This window comes from Amblyraja radiata, chromosome 22 (genome assembly GCF_010909765.2).
Source record: "Amblyraja radiata isolate CabotCenter1 chromosome 22, sAmbRad1.1.pri, whole genome shotgun sequence".
NCBI classification, from domain to species: Eukaryota; Metazoa; Chordata; class Chondrichthyes; order Rajiformes; family Rajidae; genus Amblyraja; species Amblyraja radiata.
The window spans coordinates 33,621,058-33,642,880 of NC_045977.1; the positions used below are offsets into that span (position 1 = coordinate 33,621,058).

A 21,823-nucleotide genomic window follows, 5' to 3' on the forward strand; every position below is an offset into this window, starting at 1 on the left:
TCTCCTCCCCTTCTCAGCTCTCCCTCAGCCCACTGGCTCTGCCTCTTCCTTTCTTCTTCCCGTCCCCCCCCACCCTCAAATCAGTCTGAAGAAGGGCATCGACCCGAAACGTTGCCTATTTCCTTCGCTCCATATATGCTGCCTCACCCACTGAGTTTCTCCAGCACTTTTCCCTACCTTCGATTTTCCAGCATCTGCAGTTCCTTCTTAAACAGTTTTGTATTTAGTTTAGTTTAGAGATACAGCGTGGAAACAGGCCCTTTGGTACATCTAGTCCATGCCAACCAACGATCCCCGCACACAAACTCAATCATACACACTATGGACAATTTACTTTTTTTTTACAAAGATGTGCGGGGTTGTAGCTTGGTATGGTGTGGTAAAATTGGCTTGGTAAAATTTTAATTGTCCCTAGTGTGTGTAGGATAGTGTTAATGAGCTGGGATGGCTGGTCGGCTCAGACTTGGTGGGTCAAAGGGCTTGGGTCAGCTGTGTATCTCTTAAACTAAATCACACAGAAAATAATGTGTTCTCTCTACTCACTATTGTTAAGGACACTAATCAGTAATCCACTGGCATTTTGCTAGTGGAGTTACAATCAAACACTGAGATCGAGAGCATGAGGCTCAAGGTGAACGGGTCCCACCTTGTAATGATTAGCTCAATGCGAGTGATATTCGTGAAGCTGCTGACGTTAGTTGGTGCGTGAAGTATATTTAATGTGACTTTATAAATTTAATGAGCATGGAAATGGGACAGTAAACCATTTGCCTTAAGATGGGCCCAGCAGGAACCTTTTTACAATAAATCTCTTTACTGGCTTTATGCCTCATTAATGTTTTAATAGTTAGGGGTGTTTGATAGACGATATTTTTAATAGTGGAATGGCTGCATTAAGTTCCGCTTCATGGAACCTTTTTTGCATCACATAGCCTGCTAATACTTTCTTCTCGCTTTAACACTCAGCGTTCAACAATTAACATTTAAAAGTGTTTAGGATGGCTATTGTTTCCCAAAGATAGACACAAACAACTTGTTCTGGGTGATAGGAGCAGAATTAGGCCATTCGATCCATCAAATCTACTCCGCCATTCAATTATGGCTGATCTATCTCTCCCTCCTAACCCCATTCTCCTGCCTTCTCCCCATAAACCCCTGACCCCCTTACTAATCAAGAATCTATCTAATTGTGCCTTAAAAATATCCAGTGACGGCCTCCACAGCAATGAATTCCACAGATTCACCACCCTCTGACTAAAGAAATTCCTCTTCTCCTTCCTAGAGGAACGTCCGTTAATTCTGAGGCTACGTCCTCCACTCTCCCACCAGTGGAAACATCCTCTCCACATCCACTCTGTGCCTTTCACTATTCGGTAAATGTCATTGAGGCCCTCCCCCATCCTTCTAAACTCCAGCGAATGCAGGCCCAGTGCTGTCAAACGCTCATCATATGTTAACCCACTTATTCCTGGGATCATTCTTGTAAACCTCCTCTGGACCCTCTCCAGAGCCAGCACATCCTTCCTCAGATTTGGTGCCTCCAAATGCGGCCTGACCCAGCGCCTTATAGAGCCTCAGCATTGCATCTCTGTTTTTTGTATCCCAATCCTCTTGATATACAAATGCTAGCACTGAAATAACCTGCATCTGAAGGTTTTGAACCGATTTTTAAATATCTATTTATTTATTTCTGCACGCGATTTGTCCTTTCTGCATGAAATCTTTCAGTAATAGTTTGTGGAACCACAGACCACTTGCAAAGCTCCCTCCAACTGAAGGCCACAAATCCCGTGTTTCGGACATGATGGAAATAGCGGCTTGCTGTTGCGTTCTCTGAAAGGAGCAATTAATCATGTTATTTTCTTCAACTCGAGGGAAACTACAGGAAATTGTTGCAAGGGTACCTCCCGGAGGGGTTTTGAACAACTTTATAACTGGAAGCCACATGTTAGCAGCTGTGTGGCTGGAACAGAGTCTTCAGCCGTTCTCCCAGAAATAGCTAGTAGGAGAATAACTGGGCTGGGGGAGTGTTTTGAGCGAGGAGGGTTAGGTGGCGGATAAATAGATGAAACGAGGTTACCTTGTGTTTCTGAAGTGCTGCAGGCACCATCTCCAGTGGCTGTACTGCGTCAGATTTTAAAACTTCACCACCACATTGTAGATGGGCATTGGGGCAAAAATGTGTGAGTGCACTGAAAATAGGTGAGATGCAACTTCTAAGCATTAATGCAGGAACGCCATCTAGAATTGAAATAGTGTGGTGTGGGTTTTTTGTTTCATGGGAAGTTTGCAAAATGTGAGTCAAGGTTCCTGGTGCTCCAGAAAGAAGCTATATTTAGTGAAGTAAACTAACAGCAGATGAGGAAGTATATTATGCTTTCCCCCCCCCCTTCCAACCAGTGGCGTAGTTTCAATTTAAAGTGATCACATTTTGAAGCTCTGTAATACTGTAAATGTACATGGTGCAAAAAAAGGGGAAATTTATCTCGTTAAATTTCCAATTTATTCGGCAGAAAACTTTACCACAACACCGCTTATGGAGGTGTACAACATCTTGAAAGGAATTGGTCGGGTAGATGCACAGTGTCATCAAGTGTCATCTACTCCGCCATTCAATCATGGCTGAATTATCTTTCCCTCTTAACCCCATTCTCTTGGCTTCTCCCCATAACCCCTGACACCCGACATAGGTTTACGGTGAGGGGGTAAGGATTTAATAGGAACCCGAGGGGTAACCTTTTCACACAAATATGGAATGAACTGCCGGAGCAGGTTGTTGAGGCAGGGACTATCGCAACGTTTAAGAAACAATTAGACAGGTACATGGATAGGACAGATTTAGAGGGATATGGGCCAAACGCAGGCAAGCGGGTCTGGAGTGGATGGGACATGTTGGCCGGTGTGGGCAAGTTGGGCCGAAGGGCCTGTTTCCGCACTGTATGACTCTGACACTCAAGAGTCCAGCATTTAGAATCTTCTCAGACTTTTCACAAGAAAGGAGCAAGAGTCAGAATTGGCTGCTTTTCAGCCCACGTGAAAATAACAGAAATATTCAAATTAAATGCAAAATTGTCGAACGTGCTGAGGATGCATCCAACTGGTTGGGATTGAGGGAATAGAAGAGTTTGAATCTTCTTTTACATGGTCGTTCGTGGTCCATTCATTTACATAGTCGTAACAATCGGAAACAACATGTGTTCAGTGTCAAGGGAAAGTCAGTTACGATCTACCAGGGTGAAACAATAGTGGGTCCAATGCAGGTCAATTATGAGATATGATGAATGTAAGATGCTGGGGTAACCCGAAAACATCACCCATTCCTGCACTCCAGCGATGCTGCCCGTCCCGCTGAGTTACTCCAGCATTTTGCGTCTGTCTTCGGTGTAAACCAGCATCTGCACTTCTTTCCTATACATATTAGATAGGATAATTTGAGTCAGAGTAGAAATTAGGTATGATAGTGGATTTAAGAATCTATCATGTGGGCATGGGCATTAGCAAGGATTGGAGGGGTAGGCAGATGAGATTATGATTTTGGATTTGTGTTCGGCACAACACATTGTGGGCTGAAGTGCCTTTTCCTGTTCTGTTCTAATTGCTCAATCATTCCTGACGTTAGCTGAATCATTCAGATGTGTCTTAGAAATCTTTTGAGGAAGTGATACTAAGTGTCTCTAACCCAGTAACGAATAGCCAACATCCAGCTATCAGCCCCTGATATCTCCGTTCATTCTGCCGGATATTTTTTCCCGAGGGGGTAAGGATTTTTACAACGTTTGTCGGTGGGTGCCTCACTTTGTTGCCATTCCTGAACTTCAATCATACTTCCTGCGAACTTCGGAAATAATGGATTTTGTGCTTTGAGTTGCCAGGAGTTTGTGTAAGTAACATTGATGTACATGTGTGGCGCTGCATGAAGCAAATGGATGAATGTGTGGTCGTACAGTCTTTGTACTTTTGTTGTGAGCAATAGTGATATATAGAGTTGGGAGTTTTCAGACTAAGACGGAGGAACCTTTATTTAATCGCTGTACAGATGAGAATCGGCCAACCTGGCTGGGTACTCTGTTGAACAGGCAGCAACTTGGCCTTGTCCATAAATAACAATATTTAAGGTGAAGGGGGAAATGTTTAATACGAACCTGAGGGGCAACTTTTTTTTTTTACCCAAGGGGTGGTGAATGTATGGACGAGCTTCCGGAGTTTCTTATAGAAACTTACAAAATTCTTAAGGGGTTGAACAGGCTAGATGCAGGAAGATTGCTCCCGATGTTGGGGAAGTCCAGAACTAGGGGTCACAGTTTAAGAATAAGAGGGAAGTCTTTTAGGACCGAGATGAGAAAATCATTTTTTACACAGAGAGTGGTGAATCTGTGGAATTCTCTGCCACAGAAGGTAGTTGAGGCCAGTTAATTGGCTATATTTAAGAGGGAGTTAGATGTGGCCCTTGTGGCTAAAGGGATCAGGGGGTATGGAGAGAAGGCAGGGAAGGGATACCGAGTTGGATGATCAGCCATGATCATATCGAATGGCGGTGCAGGCTCGAAGGGCCGAATGGCCTACTCCTGCACCTATTTTCTATGTTTCTATGTAGTTGAGGTGGGGACTATCATAATGTTTTAGAAACATTTAGACAGGTACTTGGATAGGATAGGTTTAGAGGGGGGTGAGCCAAATGCAGGCAGATGGGACTAGTGTAGATGGGGCATGTTGGTCGGCGTGGGCAAATTGGGCCTAAGGGCCTGTTTTTGCACTGTTTAACTCTATGACTATTAATGGAGACACAAGGAATTGCAGATGCTGGATTCTTGAGCAAAATAGTGCTGGGGTAACTCAGCTGGAAAGGCAGCATCTGTGGAGGAAACGTTTTGGGTCTGTAGAAGAGTCCCTTCGATCTAAAGAAAGGTTCCAACCCAAAACATCACCTATCCATTCCCTCCAGAGATGCAGTTTGACCAGTTGAGTTTCTCCAGGTCGTTGTGTTTAGCACAAGGTTAGTGTTTGAAATGTTCCAACAACCAAGCTGCTCTCGTACTCAGTGCATGGAAGGGGGTAACGTCATTCAGGAAATGTTTGCACTTCCTGAGCTGAAGGTAGGGTGGATGGAGGCGAGGATCAGAACACGGCGAGTGGGCTCTAAAGAGGAGAGCGTGGTGTAACATGTTGTTTCCTGAAGCAAAAGATCTTGTAACGAGCCACCTAAAAAAGTTTGTGACCTGATTTGACGTCTAGAGCAGGATGTTGATGCCGGGAAAGTTCCCTGCTCCTTGGTAGTAATGATGGCCAGTGGGGAAAGAGCGTGGTACAGGCACGTTGTTGCGGTCCCTCTGGCTATATTGGACCCCTCTCTGTGGGCTTAAAGACTAACCCCACTCTTCCCTGTGGTCATCTACTCAAAGGAGTCAGTCGAGAAAGGACGTTGGCAAAATCGAGGAAGGTAATGTCAGGTGTTATTTTAGTTTAGTTTAGAGATACAGCAATGAAACAGGCTGATCACACCAATCTCCAACGTGCAAACTCCACACGGACAGAACCCGAGGACAAGATTGAACTCTGGGTCTCTGGTGCTGTAGGGCAGCAGCTCGACTTGTTGCACCTCTGTGGTGTCCCCATTGCTTCACTTCTCTCGCATGCCTGGGTTTTATTGGAGTCGGGGCAAGTTAAAATTTCAGTCTATGCATTAACTTGGGCAGCATAGTGGCGCAATGGTGGAGTTGCTGCCGTACAGCGCATGAGACCCAGGGGCTGTCTGTACAGAGTCTTTACGTTAGAGTCATAGGGTGATACAGTGTGGAAACAGGCCCTTCGACCCAACTTGCCCACAGTGGCCAACAATGTGTGTAAGAAAGAACTGCAGATGCTGGTTTAAATCGAAGGTCGACACAAAATGCTGGAGTAACTCAGTGGGACAGGCAGCATCTCTGGAGAGAAGGAATGGATGACATTTCGCGTCGAGACCCTTCTTCAGACTTCCTTCTCTCCAAAGGTGCTGCCTGTCCCGTTGAGTTACTCCAGCATTTTGTGTTGACCTTGGATTTAAACTTTGATTCCTGAGAGGTCCCGCTCTCTATCGAGTTACCCTTTTCCCCCTTATGTATTTATAAAACCACGTGGGTTTTCTCCGGGTGCTCCTGTTTCCTCCTCAATTCCAAAGATATAGAGGTTTGTTGGTCAATCGGCTTGGTGTAATTGTAAATTGTCCCTAGTGTGTGTAGGATAGTGTTAATGTGTGGGGATGGTTGGTCAGTACGGACTGGGTGGGCTGAAGGGCCTGTTTCCGGGCTTCATCTCTAAATCTAACAAACTAAAAAAAATGAAATTGGCTTTGGTAAAAATTGTAAATTGTCCTTGTTGTTTAGTGTTAGTGTAGAGGGTAATCGCTGGTCGGCACGGACTCCCGTGGCCACAGGGCTTGTTTCCGTGCTGTATCTGAAGTAAAATCGATCACCTATTCTCACTAGTTCTAAGTTATCCCACTTGTCGACAGAACATGTCGACAGGTGACATGTTAGGTTGGGACCCTCCTTCAGACTGATTGTGGGGGAGGAGAGCAAGAAAACTAGAAGAGAGGAGAGGCAGACAATGTGAACATAGGCGAGGGTGGGTTCAGTAGGCAGATGTTTGGGAACAGAGGCCTGAGATAAAAACAGAAGGCTTGCAGAATTGCAAGTTGTGAAGCTAGAGGAAGGAATGTGGGAGGAGGGGGAGGGGAGAGATAGGTGTGAGTCCAGGTACAGCACATAGAAACGGAAAAATAGGGGCAGGAGGAGGCCATTTGGCCCTTCGACCCTGCACCGCCATTCATTATGATCATGGCTGATCATCCACAATCAGTAACCCGTGCCTGCCTTCTCCCTATGGGGCAATTTGCACGAATTCAAGGCCAATTAACCTACCGACCTTCACCTCTTTGTGATGTTGGAGGAAACCGGAGCAGTCACAGGGAGCATGTGCAAACTCCACACGGACAGCACCCGAGGACAGGATCGAGCCCGGGTCTCTGGTGTTGTACAGCAGCAGCTCTACCAGCTGCGCCACTGAGTGGCCCTAATTGCATCTCTTATCCCACATGGCTTGGCTTTGTAGGAGTGAGGCCAAGTCTGTGCAGAAGCTCGGATTGATCCCAAATCACGCGTTTTGGGTCCAATTACAACATGGTTGGTAAATCCACCTGCAGCGCTCAAAGGGTTAACTCTTCCCCACGCCTCCCCCTCCCTCCAAAGCTTCCCACAGATAAATGTTCTTTTTCAAGCTATGATCTCTGGCATCGAGCAACTAAATTTATAGGAACATTATTTATCTTCGGCAAAAAGCACCACCATCTCCCTTGGGAGGTGTGTATGGAAAATTGGAGTTGATTCAACAAAATGCAGCTTTCGTTTCCTGTAAGTGCTGCTCTGGCTTTAACCGGTGTATACAGTCAACGACTCCAAAATTCTGATTGATCAGAAGAGCAGGGTTACTTAAAACTAATCGCTGAATGAATGAGAATATGAGGCTGTACTCGAGTATTGGCGAGAGATGGTGGCGGTTGTCCAAATGTAAAGTGAGCTGCGAGAAGGTGAGGATGTGCTGTGTGCTGTTCACTGTGGTGACATCACGGCACGGTGGCGCAGCAGTAGAGTCGCTGCCTTGGGTTCGATGCTGACTACGGATGCTGTCTGTATGGAGTCTGTATGCTCTCCGTGACCCGCGTGGGTTTTCTATGGGTTCTCTGGGCGATGTGTGAGGCAACCTCTTCTTTTACTCAGAGGGTGGTTGGAGTATAAAATTATATGGGGCACAGATAGGTTAGATAGCCAGAGCTGTGTCCCATGTTGGTAATGCCAAGGACTAGAGGACATAGATAGTTTTAAGGTAAGATAGACAACGTTTAAAGGAGATGTATGGGGCAAGTTTTTTTTACACACAGAGGGTGGTGGGCACCTGGAATGCTCGGCCAGTGGTTGTGGCGACATATTTAAGATGCTTTTGGATAGGTGTATGGAAATGGTGGGATATGGATTATGTGCAGGCAGATAAAAATAGGTCTTGGCATCGTGATTAACTCCGACATGGTGGGCCGATGGGGCATATTCCTGTGCTCTAATATTCTGTGCTCCAGATTAGACTTCCAAAGAGATAGATTGATGTCCCAATTAGCAGTTGCATCTCAAACAGTCCAAAGGGTGATCAATGGTCGGCGTGGACTGTGGGGCCTATTTCCTTGCTGTATCTCGAAAACTAAAACTAAAAACATTAAAAGGAATGGGAGGTTTTGTGCAGGGGTGCAATGGACAGAGTGGACGGTGAAGTAATGGTTGTGTCTGATAGACAGCTGATGAGGTAATGCAGTGATTAGAAAATGGGTAGAAGGATGGTGACTGAAGGACAGCTATAAAAGGTTAATGGAGTTTCTACTCCTTCTCCCACCCCCCCCCCCTGTACTCGCTGGAGTTTAGAAGGGTGGGGAGAGGGGGAGGTTAATTAAACTTACTGAATAGTGAAAGGCTTAGATAGAGTGGATGTGGAGAGGATGTTTCCACTAGTGGGAGAGTCTATCAGGCCATAGCCTCAGAATAAAACGACGAACCTTTTGAAAAGATATGAGGAGGAATTTCTTTAGTCAGGGGATGGTGAATCTGGGGAATTGATTGTCACAGATGGCTTTGGTAGATAAGTCATTGGGTATTTTTAAGGTGGGGATTGACAGATTCTTGATTAGTACGGATATCAGGAGTTACTGGGTGAAGTGCAGGATTGAATGATGGAATGGACCTGATGGGTCGAATGGCCCAATTGTGCTCCTGGAACGTATGAATTCTTGAACATGTTTTATGCAGAGGGAGTAGTCTTGAAAGAGGAGTTGGATATACAGATGGGGAACCCAAGGGATTAATTGGCGTTGCCCTGGTGTGACGCAGGATAGATTCCTGTATTCAATGTGAATGCATTCCTGCATGTGTTTGGATATAATTTGGTGAATGAACCTGTAGAAGGCATGTGATAATAACAACTATTACCTCTAACTGGGAGTCACTTAATTTCAATTACTAGATCATTTGACATCAGAAAGCTTCTGTATAGTCTAAATTCAATTATTTAATCTAAGGTAATTTAAGATAACTTAATTTGTTTGCTAAACGCTAGAGTGAAAACTCTAGTTTGGAAGTTTACAACAATGAGGGGGGGGGGGGGGGGGAAATGGTGGGAGGGAGAATGGAGGGGGGGGAGGGGGGGGGGGGGGGGGGGCTTATCTCACCAGAGACCCAGGTACAAGCACAAAGTCTGTACGTTCTCCCTGTGACCCTGGGTTTTCTCCGGTTTCCTCCCACACTCCAATGACGTATAGTTTTGTAGGTTAATTGGGTACATTATCTCAAGTGTGCAGGATAGTGTTAGGTGGGCCGAAGGGCCTGTTTCCACGCTGTATCTTTGAAATCTCAAGTCTGTGGAGGCCAAGTCATTGGGTATTTTTAAAGCTGAGGTTGACGTGTTCTTGTTTAGTAAGAGGGTCGAAGGTTCCAGGGAGAAGGCAGGAAAATGGGGTTGAGAGGGAAAGGTAGATTGAATGGCAGAGTAGACACGATGGGCCGAATGGCCCAATTCTCTTCCTGTGCCTCATGAATGGTTAAGTTGTTTCCCTGCTGTCGACCGGGTGCTGTAGGTTTGTATGCTACCTGCAGTGTTGAAGTGCAGGCTACATGGAGATCCACAGCAGCGTGAGTGTTTCACTGGTTCACCCCAAGGCTGTGCATAGTCTTGGCGTGTCCCTGCATGAAACCATCCCTCACCGTGGTGAAAAGCGCCATGCATCGGAGGAGCAGGGAAGCACCTCGTGTGTGAATCAACAAGGGAAGTTTTGACCATGTTTGACATTCCCGCCGCGCGTGTGGCGGAGCCGATTCTTGTTTACGAGCATTGTTTACCAGCTGCACACGCTGCAGAATGAGGTGCTGAAGTTTGCTTTTTGTTCCAGCAGATCTCTGCCCTGATCCACAAAGATGTCTGACGAACGGAGAGACAGCTCGAGCAGCCTGCAGAGGAAGAAACCGCCTTGGCTCAAGCTAGATATTCCCGCCAACCAGCCACCGTTGGATGAGCCGCCCTCTTTGCCGGTATGGAGCGTTGTTTCATACGTCCACAACCTGCCCTGATTAAGAGCCTGTGTGTTCGCTGAAACAACAAAAAAATAATAAATAGGAAGACCTGGGGCGATTTTCACAGATGGTTAAAGTTGACAGCTGAGTCGTCTCTTCTCATTCCTGGGCACCCGAAGCACAGAGGGTGGGAGTAGGCCACGGGAGGAGCCCAGCAGGTCAGGCAGCCTGCAGAGAACACAGAGCAGGGCAGTGTAGGAAGGAGCTGCAGATGATGCTTCACACCGACGGTAGACACAAAACGTAACGACTGACCTGACTGGCTCTCGATCATCCTTACTTTTGCGTCCTGCACACTGAGGATAATTTACACACACCAATTTGCCTACAAACCTGCACATCGTTGGGATGAAACCAGAGCACCCGGGAAAAAACCCCACGCGGTTACAGGGGGAGAGTGTACAAACGCAGCCAGCACCCGCAGCCAGGATCGAACCGGGGTCTCTGGCACTGTGAGGCAGCTGCTCTACCGCTGTGCCATTGTACCTCCCCTTTAAAACAATGTTCAGAACACTTCCAGCTCATCCTGGCACTCCATGCAATGTAGACACAAAATACTGGAGTAGGACATGCAGCATCTCTGGAGAGAGGGAATGGGTGTAATTTCGGGAAGACCCTTCGTCAGACTGAAACGTCCCCTAAGACCCTGTGCCTGCACGTTGTACATTGTTAGTTGTTAGCCACAGCTATCATTTTCCTTTATCCTTGTTACTTTTATGCATATCTTTCATTCATTTGTTCTATCTCTCCCGTTTCCCTTTCCCCTGACTCTTGGTCTGAAGAAGGGTCTCGAGCTGAAACGTCTCCCATTACTTTTCTCCAGAGATGCTGCCTGACTAGCTGAGTTACTCCAGCTTTTTGTGTCTCTCTTTGGTTTAAGCCACCACCTGCAGTTCCATCCTCCACATTTAAACTGGTGGACGCAGTTTTACACGCGTGTCCGTGTGAATGTGTCTGTGAGCTGATCATTTCTCTGAGGAATGGTGCCAACTAACTGAATATAGTCCTCCCAGCGATGTCTTGCTGGATTTCCAAATGTCTGGAGATGTTGTCTTTCATTTAATATCCAACCTTTCCATCAGCTTTCACTGTGAAGGTACAATGGCTGATGATCTGTATAATGTACACGGTGGCACAGCGGTAGAGTCGCTGCCGTATAGCCACCGGAGGCCTGGGTTCGATCCTGACTACGGGTGCTGTCTGTACAGAGTTTGTACGTTCTCCCTGTGATCATGTGGATTTTCTCCGGGAGCTCTGGTTTCTTCCCACATTCCAAAGATGTACAGGTTTGTATATTAATTGGCATCAGTAAGAATTGTAAATTGTCCCTAGTGTGTAAGACAGTGCTAGTGTACTCAGTGCTAGTGTACGGGGATTGCTGGTCGGCACGGACTCAGTGGGCCGAAGGGCCTGTTCCCGTGCTGCATCTATAAACTAAACCAAATATCATTCAGGGTTATTCTGGAGAGCTGGCAAATTTGATAACTCAGTGAATGGCTCCCTCCAAATTGTCCCTAGTGTGTAGGACATCAAATTAATACATGGGTGATCGCTGGATGGCATGGATTCGATGGGCCAAAGGACCTGTTTTCACATTCTATCTCTGAACTGAACTAAAATGTCTGAGATCTTCCCGATGAAATATAGGATCTGACTTATCTGGCTTGTTTGATGCAATGTATCTTGTGCTTTGCAATGAATCTTGACTGTCACAGTTCAATGCATCTGCCTAATAGAAACGTATAACATTCTTGAAGGATTGGACAGGCTAGGTGCAGGAAATATGTTCCCCGTTGGGGGAGTCCAGAACCAGGGGGTCACAGTGTAAGAATAAGGGGTAGGCCTTTTTGGACTGAGATGAGGAAAAACGTCTTCACCCAGAGAGTTGTGAATCTGTGGAAGGCAGTGGAGGCCCATTCGGTGGATGTTTTCAAGAGAGGGTTAGATATAGCTCTTGGGGCTAAAGGAATCAAGGGATATGGGGAAAAAGCAGGAACGGGGTTAAGTTTTGGATGATCAACCATGATCATATTGAATGGCGGTGCTCGTTCGAAGGGCCAAATGGCCTACTCCTGCATGTATGGTTCTGAGCTCTGGGTTTCTGGGTCTCTTTTCTTGATTCTGTTATTGCCTACCCAATCTGTTTTCCTATATTAGTGTCCTCCCTCTTGAAATCTAAGTGTGTAACCCTCCCATTAACTCTGCAATATATGATGACCTTGGTGCATATCCTTTGCGGAACAATACTTATCTCGAAGCCGTTCTTATCTCCTCCATCCGTCTAGACTTGCAGTACACTTAAACTATGAGTTGTGTTGGAATTGTATCCAAGAACTCTCTTTTACGTCAACTGAGTTAACGATCATACATTCAGTTTAATTTTGAGGTACAATGTGGAAACGGGTCCTTCAGCCCTCTATGTCCGCACCGACCGATGATCGCCGTAACACTAGGTTTATCCTACACACTAGCGACAATTCACAGAAGCCAATTAGCCTACAGACTTGCATGTTCTTGGAATGTGGAGGAAACCAGAGCACCCCGAGAAAGCCCACGCAGCCACAGGGAGAACGTACAAACTCCGCCCGTCTGTGCTCTGTGGGAGGCAACCTCAGCACCCGGAGAAAACCAGAGTCTGTGGTGACGATCGAACACCCGCACACTAGCTCTGTTATCCCAGTTTCGCATCCTGCAATTTTACAGAAGCCAATTAGCTTACAAACCTGCACATCTTTGGAGTGTGGGAGAAATCCCACAAGATCACAGGGAGAACGTACAAACTCCACCCGTAGTGAGGACCGAACCCGGGTCTCTGGCGCTGTAAGGCAGCAACACTACTGCTGCACCACCTGCGCTGTTGGATCATCTCCCAAATTCTGGCAACTTTTGTTGATTAGGATATACCTGCTCTATCCGACCTTGTCCATGGCTAATTCCATTGTTCGAGCATTCAGACCAAATGCGTCAGCATTTTCGGTCTCTCTGAATCCTGGCTGCCACCATAGTATAGAAGTTGGGATGTAATGTTAAAATTGTACAAGGCATTGGTGAGGCCAATTCTGGAGTATGGTGTACAATTTTGGTCGCCTAATTATAGGAAGGATGTCAACAAAATAGAGAGAGTACAGAGGAGATTTACTAGAATGTTGCCTGGGTTTCAGCAACTAAGTTACAGAGAAAGGTTGAACAAGTTAGGGCTTTATTCTTTGGAGCGCAGAAGGTTAAGGGGGGACTTGATAGAGGTTTTTAAAATGATGAGAGGGATAGTCAGAGTAGACGTGGAAAAGCTTTTCCCACTGAGAGTAGGGAAGTTTCAAACAAGGGGACATGACTTGAGAATTAAGGGACTGAAGTTTAGGGGTAACATGAGGGGGAACTTCTTTACTCAGAGAGTGGTGGCTGTGTGGAATGAGCTTCCAGTGAAGGTGGTGGAGGCAGGTTCGTTTTTATCATTTAAAAATAAATTGGATAGTTATATGGATGGGAAAGGAATGGAGGGCTATGGTCTGAGCGCAGGTATATGGGACTAGGGGAGATTATGTGTTCGGCACGGACTAGAAGGGTCGAGATGGCCTGTTTCCGTGCTGTAATTGTTATATGGTTATATATGGTTATATATGATTGTAAGATTTGTAACTTTGTGCTGTACATATTTAGTTTATTATTGTCACATGTACAGAGGTACAGTGAGATGATTTTGTTTGCATGCTATCCAGGCAGCGAAAAGACTATGCATTGCAATAAAGCTGTCCACAGTGTACACGTGCAGAATAAAGGGTATAACATGTAGTGCAAGTTAAAGACCAATTCAAGGTGGTGCGAAGGATGGTCTCCAATGAGGTAGATGGGAAGTCAGGGTGAGATTGGATAGAATGTTTTTTTTTTTCCCCCCCAAGCGTAGGAGGCTGATGGGTGATCTTATTGAGGTTCAGAATGTTGTCTTCCTGACAATACTTACATTTGTGGGTCATTTAAAATTGAGTGCACACCTTGATTTGAACTGATGAAATTTTAGGTCATATGTAATTGGAGTAGAATGAGGCCAATCGACCCATCAAGTCTACTCTGCCATTCGATCTATCTCTCTCTTCCTCCTGATCTATCTCTCCCTCCTAACCCCATTCTCCTCCCTTCTCCCCATAGCCTCTGACACCTGCACTAATCATGAATTTTAGCTGGAAATAGCTTGTCTATATTCTTTGATCTCCTGCAGGTAGAACCCATAATTAGAAATACACCTCGTACAACTTTCTAAAATGTTTAAGGATCGGAAGGGCCCTGACCACAGTGAGAGTGTACGGGGTGACGCTGGTCGGCATGGACTCAGTGGGCCGAAGGGCCTGTTTCCTCGCTGTATCTCTAAACTAAAACTAGACTTTACTAAACTTAACTGGGCTAGCAGTTGCTCTAATCTCTCCTCCTCTGACATGAAGAAACTTGATTCCATAAGGGTACAAGTGAAACGGTGGGACTGACAATGTATACTGGCTGTGCCGAAAGTCCTACATCTAACACAATGGATTCAGTAGGAATCGGAGAAGGAGAGTTTTCAACTTCTGTCCTCCTCTTTCCAGTGCTACGCCCTTGGACTAGTTCCCTCTTTCTCCCCCGCCTGGCTCGGGTTTGCAGTTTAAAGTTGTCTGCATGAGGACACGTGGCCTTTAGCCAGCGTGGCTCCTTACTGCTGTGTAGGGTCCCTGCCGTTCAAACTGACTGTGAGTGGCAGCCAGGGCTCGCTCTCTCTCCCTCTCCCCCTCTCTCTCTCTCTCTCTCTCCCTCTCTCTCACTCTCTAATATTCAAAAGTCTGTTTCGTTTCCTCGTGAGCCCACAGGAGCAAGGCTGGAAATAGTTCCAAAAATACTTGGCGCACGGCTGCAGTTCATCCAGCAAACTATTTAAAAACTTGGACGGGTAGCAACAGGAGTTGGACATTTCATCTAGTCTGTGCATCGCGCCCGTAGTGCCAGCGGAGGAATGCCGCACCAACAGGTGCCAACGTCTGAGAATGAAGGAGAGGCACTTCCTGCTGTTGCTTGGCGGTCGGTGCAGGAGCTGGCTGCTCGGGGGAGTATCGGAAAGGGAAACAGGATGAAAATATGTCCTTTAGCCGGCGGAGTTAGTATTCTCTTTTTCCTGCCCCTGAAATTTCATGGCAAGAGTTTCTGAAACAAGGTTTTTCCAATTTACAAGTTCATGAGGTGGAAGAGCAGAGTTAGTCCATTTGGCCCATCAGGTCATTCAATCATGGCTGGTCTGTCTTTCCCTCTCAACCCCATTCTCCTGCCTTCTCCCCATAACCCCTGACATCCTTGTCTATCCTGAATCTGTCAGTCTTTGCCTTAAAAATATCCATTGACTTGGCCTCCACAGCCACCTGTGGCAATGTAACAAAAAATAACTGCAGATGGTGACTTATACCCAAGATAGACACAAAATGCCAGAGTAACCCCATGGGTCAGGTAGCATCTCTAGAGAAAATGGACAGGCAACGTTTTGGGTTGGAACCCTTCTTCAAACTTCAGAAGTCTTCAGAATTGGTTTCGGTAAAAAGTGTAACATGTCCCTGGTGTGTAGGATAGTGACAGTGTATGGGGTGATCACTTGTTGGTGTGGACTTGCTCAGCCAAAGGGCCTGTTTCCGCACTGTATCTTGAGTTTAGTTTAGAGATACAGCGTGGAAGCAGGCCATTCGACCCACTGAGTCCACGCCGACCAGCGATCCCCACACACACTATCCTACACACACCAGGGACAATTTGCAGTTATACCAAGCCAATTAATTTAAAAAAAAGGCACGTCTTTGGAGTGTGGGAGGACCCGGAGAAAACCCATGCAGGTCATGGGGAGAACGTGCAAACTCCGTACAGACAGCACTGGTAGTCAGGATCGAACCTGGTGCTGTGAGACAGCAGCTCTACCGTTGTGCTAGCGTGCCGCCCGTATCTCTAAATTCTAAAGCAAAGTTTTGATGCAATTTAAAAAAAAAAAAGCTGTTGCATACTATCCAGGTGGTCATACCATAATCAGTGCCGCATGTAGAACAAAAGTAAACATAAACACAGAGTGTAGTATGTAACGTTACGGTGACTCCGTGGATGACAGTAACTGTACTTCTGTTCTGTCCACAGCCTTTAAGGCACCAACTCTATGTGCGAAGTGTCAGTATGCCGCCGGAGATCACATGGGTACCATCCCCGCCAAACGAACAGAGGCGACCCACTTTCCAGAGGCAGACCTCAATAACCCAGACCATCAAAAGGTAAGGCAAGGCTCGAGATTTTTTACAGTTGCGTTCAGCTCTGAATTCTTGTGTGTAACAGAGCTAGACTTGCCAACTTTCTCCCTCCCAAATAAGGGACAAAAGGTCAAAATACGGGACAAATTCCCCACGCCAATTCGTTGACCAACTCGGCCGTGGCTGGGTGAATGATGAGTTAGCCCGGGTGCTGGACTGCACACAAAGCCCAGCCGGCGGGCCAACAGCGGGCGCCGGGGTACGCGACGTTGCGCGCAAAGTCCGGCGCCCCATCCAACTCATGAACCGATGATCGGCCATGAGAAGGAGGGGTGGTGGTGTCGGCGGTAAGCGAAGGTCACGGGCGAGGCACTGCTGCTGCACTCCATGGGCTGCACCACGTCGGGACGGCCCCGGCGCTCCGACCCGACAGTCCCCTCGACCCCAGTAGTAGCAGTCAAATATGGGACAAGGACGGTCCCGTTTAGCCCAATTTAGCTCAAAATACGGGATGTCCCGGCTAATACGGGCCAGTTGGCAACTCTAAACAGAGCAGACTGGGACAGAGTTTTGTTCAGTTTCGTATTAGTTTTGTTTTAGTTTAGAGATACAGCACGGAAGCAGGGCCTTCAGCCCACCGAGTCGGCACGGACCAGCGATCCCCCGCACATTAATGCTGTCCTACACATACATTATGGACAATTTACACATATACCAAACCAATTAACCTACAATCTTTGGATTGTGGGAAGAAACAGAAGATCTCGGAGAAAACCCACGCGGTCAAGGGGGGAACGTACAAACTCCGTACAGTCAGCACCCGTAGTCAGGATCAAACCCACATCTCTGGCGCTGCAAGGCAACAACTCCACCGCTGCACCACCGTGCCACCGAGTGATGTGGACAATGTGGTTTAGCATCTCCTCACACTTCTGTCATCATTTTGTGTCGGTGTTTGCTTTGGGCTTCGGTTCCACAACCTGAACCACCCTGAAGACGCCTCCCACAAATATCATTTGTACACATGAATTTGCTTCTCGAGTGCTTGCACACCACTGAACGAAGCGGAATCTCAAATGGGAAACGAAGCAGGCTTTAGAATTGATTCACAGCTGTTTAGAAAGAAAGTTTATTCTATTTGAACATGTCCCCACGTTGATGCTACATTATGAAGTTCTTTGCCTGGTTTTGAAGTGAATTGTCATAAAGTTGCAGACCATGGTAATGGACGCTCTTCCATCTGTGCCAACCATGCTGATCCCACTTGCCTGCATTATTTCCATAGCTCTCTAGGCCTTGCTCTTTAATGTAGCAGTCCAGGTGCCTCTCAAATGTTGATACTGTTCCTGCCATCACCACCGCCCCTGGCAGTTCATTCCAGATACTGACAGCTTTGTGAAGAGTTTGTGCTTCGTATACCTCTTTCAACGTCCTCCCTCGCACTTTAAGCCCATTCCCTCTGGTTTTAAACGTTCCTATAATGGGAAACAGACTATGGCTATTCGCCAATTTTGGTTTAATTGATTAAGTGAAAACATTGTCAGTGGCAAGACGTAAACTAAACCAATGCTTTCAGCGTGCGCCAGTCACATGCAAAATGTTGTATTCTAACTTTAAAACATGGATTTAATTTTCTGCACAAATAAATCTGCTTTAAAATGATCTCAATGGTGCACAGTGCATCAATCCAATCAAACTGAATATTTGATTGCACTTTTCTAGTAGTGATGTACCCAACTCTGTTTCATAGTCTCATTGTCTGTAACTCACTTTCACCTAGCCCACAGTTCACAATGGCCTGTTTCCTTTACCATCGTTCCTGTTTTGCATATCTTTGATTCATTTGTTCTATATCTCTCTCGACATCACGGTCTATCTATACCTGTCATTCCCCTTTCCCCTGACTCTCAGTCCGAAGAAGGGTCTCGACCCGAAACGTCACCTATTCCTTTTCTCCAGCGATGCTGCCTGAGCCACTTAAACCAGCGTGTGCAGTTTCTTCCTACACAATGTTTCTTAGTTACTGTGGTACAATGTTAGATCTTGGTTAAAGTACAAATTTTTATTTTTAATGTAAAGTTTCAAGTGTTTTTTTTAAGTGTAAATTAGTTGTGATGTGCCTTTCTGAAAATGAACTGTGGTAAAGTTGAACTATAGCAATAAGTTCTGTTCTTCCTGTATTAAAAATCTGAAATACCTGTACAATTGACAACTAGAAAAAGTGCTAGAATTGATAGATTTAACAGTGCAGGACAATTGTATCGGGTGAAAGTAGATTCTCGTCTGGGGTCAGCATGCAGAGAGAGTGTCACCACCTTCTGGCGGCATTCCTGTCTATTAACTTGGAATGTGTAGGAAGAAACTGCAGATGCTGGTTTACACCGAAGATAGACACAGAATGCTGGAGTAACTCAACTCCTGGAGAGAAAGAATGGTTGACGTTTCGGGTCAAGACCGTTCTTCTGTCTGAGCTCCGGGTCGAGACTCTTCTTCAGTCTGAAGTAGGGTCTCAACCCGAAACGTCACCCATTCCTTCTCTCCAGAGATGAGATCCTGCTGAGTTATATTGACTTGGAGTGATTGACTTAACCGATCAAAATCTATGCACCTCCCAGTGTATGATTCTTTACATAATGTTGCTCCCCTTCTCCATTCTAATTCCAGGCAGCTTCTTGAAAGAGCTGCCAACTTCCCTGATCAGAAACTGCTGTGCGATTTGCAGAACGTACTGACATTGGAACTGAGACCGTGCCTTTATAAGCCCACGAATCTCTTTCAGCTTTCTCGTGTATCAGTGAAATGCTCTATTTTGCATGCTAGGTCTGGCGATAGGGCTTTATACAGCACGGCCCGAGCTAACCTGAAGAGAGGCATCAGAGAGGCCAAATCAGACTACAGGAGGAAGATAGAGGACCACCTGGACAGTAACAACAGCAGGCAGGTGTGGCAGGTGATCCAGTATCTCACCAACTACAAGACCAACCTGCTGAAGGTGACGCCTCGTTGGCAGAGGAGCTGAACCTCTTCTTTGCTCGCTTTGAAGTGGAGCCACCCGAGACAGCCACATCACACCACATGGTCCACAGCAGCCTAACCCTCAAGATAGAGGAGCATGAGGTGAGGCGCACGTTGCGGGCCATCAATCCAAGGAAGGCTACTGGACCCGACGGCGTCTCTGGACGCGTGCTGAAGGACTGCGCAGACCAGCTGGCTGGAGTCTGTACGAGGATTTTCAACCAGTCTCTGGCCCAGTCCACTGTTCCAACCTGTCTGAAGTCCGCAACCATAGTCCCCTTGCCCAAAAAAACCCACATTTCCAGCCTCAACGACTACCGGCCAGTCGCACTCACACCAGTGGTGATGAAGTGTTTTGAAAAACTGGTCCGGGGTCATATCACATCACTCCTGCCCCGAAGCTTTGACCCCCACCAGTTTGCGTATAGAGTGAATAGATCTACAGAGGATGCTGTAGCCACAGCTCTCCATGCTGCACTGTCCCACCTGGAGCAGCGGGGGAGCTACGTGCGGATGCTCTTTGTGGACTACAGCTCTGCCTTTAATACCATCCTTCCCCACAAACTGGTGGACAAACTGGGGGACTTGGGACTTGGGACTTCCACACTCCACCTACATGTGGATAAATAGCTTCCTGTCGGGTCGCAGCCAGAGAGTCAGAGTGGGCCATCACACATCCACGGCCCTCAGCCTCAGTACCGGCTCTCCACAGGGCTGTGTGCTGAGCCCCCTGCTCTACACCATCTACACACATGACTGCACCCCCGCCCACCACAGCAACACCATTGTCAAATTTGCGGATGACACTACGGTGGTGGGGCTCATCTCCGGGGGGGACGAGTACGCCTACCGGGATGAGGCGGAGCAGCTGACAGTGTGGTGTGGAGAAAATAACCTGCTCCTCAACACCTTAAAGACAAAGGAAATAATAATAGACTTCAGGAAGAATAAAACGGGCATGGTACCATTAATTATCAGAGGGGACTGTGTGGAGAGGGTGGCGGATTTCCGCTTCCTGGGAATCCATATTGAGGAGGACCTGACGTGGAGCATGAACACCTCTGCGCTGCTGAAAAAGGTCCAGCAGAGACTGCACTTCCTGAGGGTGCTCAGGAAGAATAACATCACCCAGAGACTGCTGCTGTCCTTTTATCGGTGCTCCATTGAGAGCATCCTAACATACTGTGTATGCGTGTGGTACACCAGCTGCACAGCGGCTCAGAGGAAAGCGCTCCAGAGGGCCATTGACAACACCCAGAGGATTGTCGGCTGCCCTCTACTTACCTTGGAGGACTTACACAGTTCCCGCTGCATCAAAAAATCCCAGAGTATTATAAAGGACATTTCCCACCCCGGACACTCCCTGTTTGAACTGTTGCCGTCAGGCAGTCGGTACAGATCTACAAGGACAAGGACAAACAGACTTAAAAACAGTTTTTACCCCACTGCTATAAAGGCACTAAATGTAGCTGCCAAGGAACGCAGGGACGATACATACTAAGGGACTGTGGTACACTGTGAAATCCACAGAAGGATGTAGGGCTGGGTGTTTATGCGTGCTATTTTCATGATATTTATTTTAGTTGTTTATCTTTTTTTTAATATTTTACCTTGTATGTATCGTTAGCTTTTAGAAATGTTTGAATGGTGCACTGACTGGCTGACATTTTTAAATTTTGTTGTACATGGTTCATGTTACAATGACAATAAAGAAACTATTCTAACTATTCTACTATCCAGTCAAAATCACATCATACCAAACATAAATACAATCAAACCAAACTCAAGTGCAATAGGTAGAGTGGAGGGAAAGGTGCAGGGTGTACAAGTGAAGGCCAAGGTGGACTAGATTTGTCTCATGTGGTGAATCTGTGGAATTCAATGCCACAAGCAGCTGTGGTCGCCAAGTCAATGGATAATCTTAAGGTGGAGATCGCCAGATTCTTGATTAGTACGGGTGTCAGGGGTTATGGGGAGAAGGCGGGCGAATAGGGTTGAGAGGGAAAGATGGATCAGCCATGATTGAATAGCGGAGTAGACTTGATGGGCCGAATGGCCTAATTCGGCTCCTTTCACTTATGAACTCATCTTGTTCCTATGAGCCTTAGAAATGTAGTCTGCTGTATCTTAGTAAAATGTTGAGTGAGTTGGTAAGGAAGCAAAGGCGAAGGAAGACCATGAGCTTAGTTTGCAATGGATCTGGTGCCTAAGTGAAGAACGTTACTTGGGAACGGACCAGTCCGGGTTCCTGACAGGACCGGATAGAAACATAGAAACATAGAAATTAGGTGCAGGAGTAGGCCATTCGGCCCTTCGAGCCTGCACCGCCATTCAATATGATCATGGCTGATCATCCAACTCAGTATCCCGTACCTGCCTTCTCTCCATACCCTCTGATCCCCTTAGCCACCAGGGCCACATCTAACTCCCTCT

The 21,823-nt window shown here is 46.7% G+C and overlaps 1 protein-coding gene across 4 annotated transcripts in view; it reads left to right on the forward strand.

Moving 5' to 3' along the window:
* rhbdf1 (rhomboid 5 homolog 1) overlaps window positions 1–21,823 on the forward strand; it is a 150,769-nt gene that overhangs the window by 50,337 nt on the left and 78,609 nt on the right. For 3 of the 4 annotated variants that reach the window (XM_033040987.1, XM_033040989.1, XM_033040990.1), the window contains exons 2-3: window positions 9,962–10,097; window positions 16,269–16,399. In XM_033040987.1, the coding sequence (XP_032896878.1) occupies window positions 9,984–10,097; window positions 16,269–16,399 (245 nt within the window). In that variant the 5' untranslated portion in view covers window positions 9,962–9,983. Of the gene's footprint in view, window positions 1–9,958; window positions 10,098–16,268; window positions 16,400–21,823 lie in introns of all 4 variants that reach the window. The other variant, XM_033040988.1, reaches the window with a different exon arrangement.